Below are 5,809 nucleotides of genomic sequence, written 5' to 3' on the forward strand. Positions count from 1 at the left end.
ATTTGATCAAAGTACCCTCTGGTCATCTCTGCCTCCTCTTCTGTCCCTCTAGGTTCTGTTCATAGTTCAGCTAGTTTCACCTTCTGAAGGAGCCCTTTCCAATTCCCCCTTCCTAAAGAGCCTCAAAACTTACCACGCTTATGGAGCCCTTCCCTTTCAAGGCTACATTGCCTCTACTCCGCAGGTATCTTTTCCATATCCATTTATATGCATGCTCCCTCTGTTCTCCATTAGAATGGAAGCACCTAGAGGCCAGGCACTATTCTGGCTATTTCTTTGTATCCCTGGGCTTCTCGCACAAAGCTTGGCACACAGTTAAGTGTTAAATATACATGTTGGCTCCAATAGAATGTAAGTTCTAGGAGAGCAGGAACTGTTTCACTTTTGTTTGTACCCCCACTGCCAAGCACAAGGTCTACGGAAAAGGTAGAAGTTTAATAAATGCTTGGGTACATGGAGGTTAATTCTGTGTGAAAGATGACATGTTATCCATTTATCGGATGGTTTGGAAGCTCCAGAGTTGATGGCTTTAAGCTCCTTGAGGGAAGGGACTGTGTCCTTTTTGGAATCTTTTGAGTCCTCAGCCTCCAATAGAGCCTTCACTGAGTAGGGGCTTCATCAGTGTTTTCTGAACTTGGATTTCAGTGCCTGACTTCCTCATGGATTATGCCTCCTCCCTGGGAAAACATGACAGTGAACTTAAATTCGGGAAGCATTTTATTATGTGTAGGGCACTGGGTTAGATGCTGGTGATGCAAAGATTCAATAGTGCCAGCCTCTGTGCTCATGGAGTTTCCAGTCTAGTAAACTGATCAAAGTGAATTGTCAACACACTCTGAATCCAAACGGATGCTGATGCAGGATCACTGCAGGAGAGCTGGATTGGGACATGCAGGTTCATATCAAGTTCAATAGTCCTCAGCAAAGGGAATGGATACATAACCCCAGGTGCTCTCACATGGTCACATTTGCAGATCTCTGGATGAGTAAGAATGTGCTTGGTATTTCAGCATCTGTGACATTCAAAGATATGACTGTGGAATTCATCTGGAAAGGGTAACCACCTGGACCCAGGTCAAAAGGACTTGTAGAGGAATGTGATGCCAGAGAACGATAGGTACCAGGTTTTTCTGGGTAATGGAAATTCCCCTTCAGGATTCAGAATTGTCTCATCTACTGTTAATGACTTTGGGGCCAAGCCACAGTCAGCATCACATAAGATTTAGCAGCCAACACTATAAAGAAACAGAAGCCTGGAACATGATATTCCAGAGAGCAAAGATTGTAGTAATATCACCAACCCCTCCACCCCCAACAAACCCTGAATATAATCCTACAGGAGAGAAATAGATATTTAATGAAATGAAGGACTTCCAAGCATTACTGAGGAAAAAACCACAGCAGAACAGAATATTTGACATTCAGAGGGCTCAAGAGAAGCATAAAAAGGTAAATATGAACAAGAAATTGCAAGGGACTGAACAAGATTAAACTTTTTTACATCTTTATTTAGGGAAATGATACATGTAGCCCCTCAGAACTTTATCATCACTAAGGCTCTTTGAGAGAGTCTAATTAGAAAGAGATCCTGGATGTTATTCTATTATGTTTGGATGATGTCAAAAGAAGGATGAAAGGGTGGGGAAGAGGAATGCACTGAGAGGGGGGAAGGGAAAGGAAGAACTGGGAAAATTATTTCACATGAATGAGGTATTCAGGGAAGTTTATGCCATGGAGGGAGTAATGTGGAAGACCAGGAAACACTTGAACTTCACTCTCATCTGAACTGGTTCAAGGAAGGAAGAATACATCCACACACACAACCAGGTACAGAAATTCATCTTATCAGATAGGTTAATAGGAAGGAAAGGAATTAAAAGAAAAGAGGGGAAAGAGGAGGGTAGATTAAGGGAGGCAGTGGTAAGAAGAAAAACAGACTCTTCAAGAGAGCAGAGAGTGAAAAAGAGAAGGATAAGCATGATAATAGAAGAATAGGAAGGAGGGAAATACACATTTAGCAATAATAGCTGTGAATGTGAATGGGTTGAGTTCAGTGCCCCTGGCCTCCAGACTGTTGCATAGACAAGACACCCCCCCCCCATTTCTCAGCATTCTCTCTGGCCATCCCCCAGGCTTGGAATGCTCTCTCTCCTCTGCTCTGACCACTGACCTCCCTGGCTTCCTTTAAGGCCCAACTAGAGCCTCACCTTCTAGAGAAAGCCTTCTCTCCAGCCCCTCTCAATTCCAGAGCTTTTCCTCTCTTAAATACCTCCTATTTATCCTGTACCTCCATAGCTTGCTTTACATATATTTGTTTGCATGTTGTGGCCACCCCCCCCCCCCCAGGAGATGTAAGCTACTTGAGGGTAGGGACTTCCTTATGCCTCTTTTTATCCCCAGCATTTAGCATAAAGCAGGTGCTTAATAAATGTTTATTGACTGACTGACCCAGTGCCACCTTTTGGCAAAGTATCAAGGCAATATTCAGGCGGCACTACAGAAGTGTGCATAACCAGACCCTTTCATGCAGTGATCCTTCTAACAAGATTACAGCCAGAGGATAACACAGAAAGAAAACAACTTTTACTACAAATATATTTGTAGCAGCTTTATTTGAAATAGCAAAAGGCTGAAGATAACCACAAAAACAACAAAAAATCATATGATTACATAGATTCAGGGAAAGGGTTTTTTTTTTTTTTGGAGGGGGGAAGGCAGGACAATTGGGGTTAAGTGATTTGCCCACAGCAAGTAAGTGTCAAGTGTATGAGGCCAGATTTGAACTCAGGTCCTCCTGACTCCAGGGCCCATGCTCTATTCACTGCATCACCTAGCTGCCCTAAAAGGCTTTCTTTTAAAAACTTCTAATAGCAATTCCTGTTAAAAGCACTAGAAAACACAGGAAAAACCATCTTTCCTTTATATAATAAACGTTGTTGTTCAGTCATTGCTGCTGTGTCTGACTCTTTGTGACTCCATTTAGGGTTTTCTTGGCAAAGACACCAGAGTTGTTTGTCATGTCCTTCTCCAGCTCATTTGACAGATGAGGAGACTGAGGCAAACAGGGTTAAGTAATTTGCCCAGAGTCACACAGCTAGGAAGTATCTGAGTCCGAATTTGAATTCAGATCTTCCTGACTCCAAAACCAGTGCTCTATCCATTGTGCCACCTAGCTGCCCCAATAGGATAAACAATATGTGATCTAAAAGCAAGGCCCTGTATTATCTATAGTGGGGCTAAAGTAGAGGTCTTTTCATTAAGATGCAATAAGTAAAGCAAGGATTCCATTATCACTATTACTCTGATATAGTTCTGGACATGAGACATTGCTATAGTAATGAGACAAAAAAGATGTTTTCAAGGGAATAAACATAGGCAATGAAGAACACTTCTTGCAGATAAGATTATTTATAAAATCCCTAAAACCAAGAAAATAGGAATACTAAATTTATTACACCTATGGGCAGGAGAGGTATTCTTTACAAAAGTCACAGAAGCCTTTGTAAAAGAGAGATAACTTTGATTGCCTGAAACTGAAAACCTTCTCCACAGACAACATTAATGAATCTAAGATATTATGTAGGAAAGTAGCAAAAATGGAAAACATCTTTGTATCAAATTTCTCAGATAAGGGTTTGGTATCCAAGAAATGGAAACAATGGTTATGTATAAATCTAAAAATAGTCATTTCCCCAATAAATGGTCAAAGAATATGAATAAGCAATTCCTGAAAGAACTGAAAAGTATTCACAGTCACATGAAAAATGCTCCAAAACACTAATAATAAAAGAAATACAAAACGAGTCTCAGGTTTCATCTCACACCTTGCAAATTAAATGATTTTTTTTGAAAAGGCAATAGTAAGTGTCGGAGAGAGTGGAGAAGAAGAGGTTCACTGATCCACTGTTGGCAGAGATGTGAAATGGCACAACTATTTTGGAAAGCAATTTGAAATTATGCAGAGTGATTAAAATGACCTTAAACCAGAGACTCCATTACTGGGCTTATACCCCAAGGAACCATCAGTGAAGGAAAAGTCCCCATATACTCCAAAATATTTACAGCAGCACTTTTTGTGATAGCAAAGAATGGGAAATGAAGCAATTGGGAAATAGCTAAAGAAAAATGTGTACATGAACATAACAGACTATTATTATGCTGTACAATATATGTAAGAAGAATACAGAGAAGGAAGATTTATATAAGTTGATGCAGAGTGAAGTATGAAGAGCCATGACTACAACAATATAAATAGAAAGAAAAATGACGCACTACAAAGTGAAAAGTAAAAGTAACAAAATTATAAAGATCAATCAGGGCTGGAATGAAAAGATATAAGAAGACACCCCCAACCTACCCTTTGTGGGGGTGGGAAGTCCACAGATGCCCTACATTGGACATTTTCAAACTTTTTCATTGCATCTTTCAGTTGTATTGTCATCCCCCCCCCAAAAAAAAACGATGTTAGTTTTCATATGAGAAGTCTCTCTGGGAAGGGAAGAGGAAAGGATACTTGGAATAACTGTGGTGGTTTAAAAAACAGAAAATAAAAATAAAAAGTTTAAAAAATAGTAAATTTAGAAAAGTTTCAGCCTATAAAATAAATTCATATAAATCATCAGCATTCCTAAGCCTAGATGTGACCATTTAAAGAAGTTCTGAAGGAAACCTGCCTAGATCTATTAAAAACAGCAGGCAAAGTGAAAATAGAAAGAACCGACCAGTCATCTCTTGAAAGAACCCCTATGCTAAAACTTCTAGGAACATTATAGCCTCAATCAAGTTTCCTGGTTAAATTTAAAAAAAAAAAAAAGCTGCAAACAGCCAGTATGAAAGAGCTTAGGTACGGAGGAGTCACAGTCAGGATCACACAAGATTTGGCAGCTAGTAGTAGGAAGAAGCAGATAATACAAGAGGGAAAAGATATAGGTTTACAACCAAAAATTATCTACCCATTAAAAAAAAGTAGACTTATACGATGAGCTTTAGAGTTGGTAGAGCTGGTTCAGGTGTGAAAGAATTCACTTAGACCTTCTATATAACCATTGGGAGCTTTACTGATGCAAAAGCAGTACGGGTCTCCTAGCAAGAAAGCAGAGTGAGACCCTGATATTTGGGGGAGTTCTGCTTATATAGAGGTTTCAGAATGGTGATGCAGTTTTAGAGTTTTTGTGGGGGTTGAAGATTAGGGACAGGATGAGGAAGAAGGATGTCACAAGACAAGGGAGACAGGAAATTTTATGACCCAGGCCTGATGAGGGGAAAGTTTTATGGTGTTTCAGAATTAGAGGAAGAGACTTCTAGGATGCCTTCAGGTTAGAGGATAAACTAGGGGCTTCACAAAGTACTGGAAAAGCAGCTCCTAACCCTCAGGGCATTGTTTGTACCCTCTTCATCTACTGGACTAAGAAGGGATTTTTGTGAAACAGAGGACTTTTCAGCAATCCTGATGGAAAGGCCAGAGCTGAGCAGAAGCACAAGCACAAGGATCGAGAGAAACAAAAAAAAGGAATTTTTTTTCTGAGCAGTGAGAAGGATGAAGGAAGCAGCGTGTGGGAGAGGCGAAGGCTGAAGCCAGGAGCTCCTCCTGAAGGGCGCTCTCTGGATCTCCCGGATGACCCCACACTCTTAAGGGGACCCCCGGGTCTGAGCGGGTCCCTCAGTCTGCCTGACACCCTCCGGGTATGATCCCACCCCGCTTCCACGGGCTTTGCACCCCAGTTGCAGAGCCTGCGATTGATGGAGGCGCTGTCTTTAAGGGGTGTGTGTGTGTGTGTGACTTGATTGAGCCTCTCCCCCCCCCCCCCCC

The 5,809-nt window shown here is 41.1% G+C and overlaps 1 protein-coding gene across 1 annotated transcript in view; it reads left to right on the forward strand.

Moving 5' to 3' along the window:
- LOC138171351 (zinc finger protein 585A-like) overlaps positions 1-5,809 on the forward strand; it is a 73,167-nt gene that overhangs the window by 56,341 nt on the left and 11,017 nt on the right. The window contains 1 exon segment of the mRNA XM_069100791.1: positions 5,430-5,682. Within this exon segment, the coding sequence (XP_068956892.1) occupies positions 5,430-5,682 (253 nt within the window).

The sequence above is a fragment of the Petaurus breviceps genome, unplaced genomic scaffold, assembly GCF_028583685.1.
Source record: "Petaurus breviceps papuanus isolate PSGF00001 unplaced genomic scaffold, PetGlider_PUasm1.0 428, whole genome shotgun sequence".
In the NCBI taxonomy this organism is placed as follows: Eukaryota; Metazoa; Chordata; class Mammalia; order Diprotodontia; family Petauridae; genus Petaurus; species Petaurus breviceps.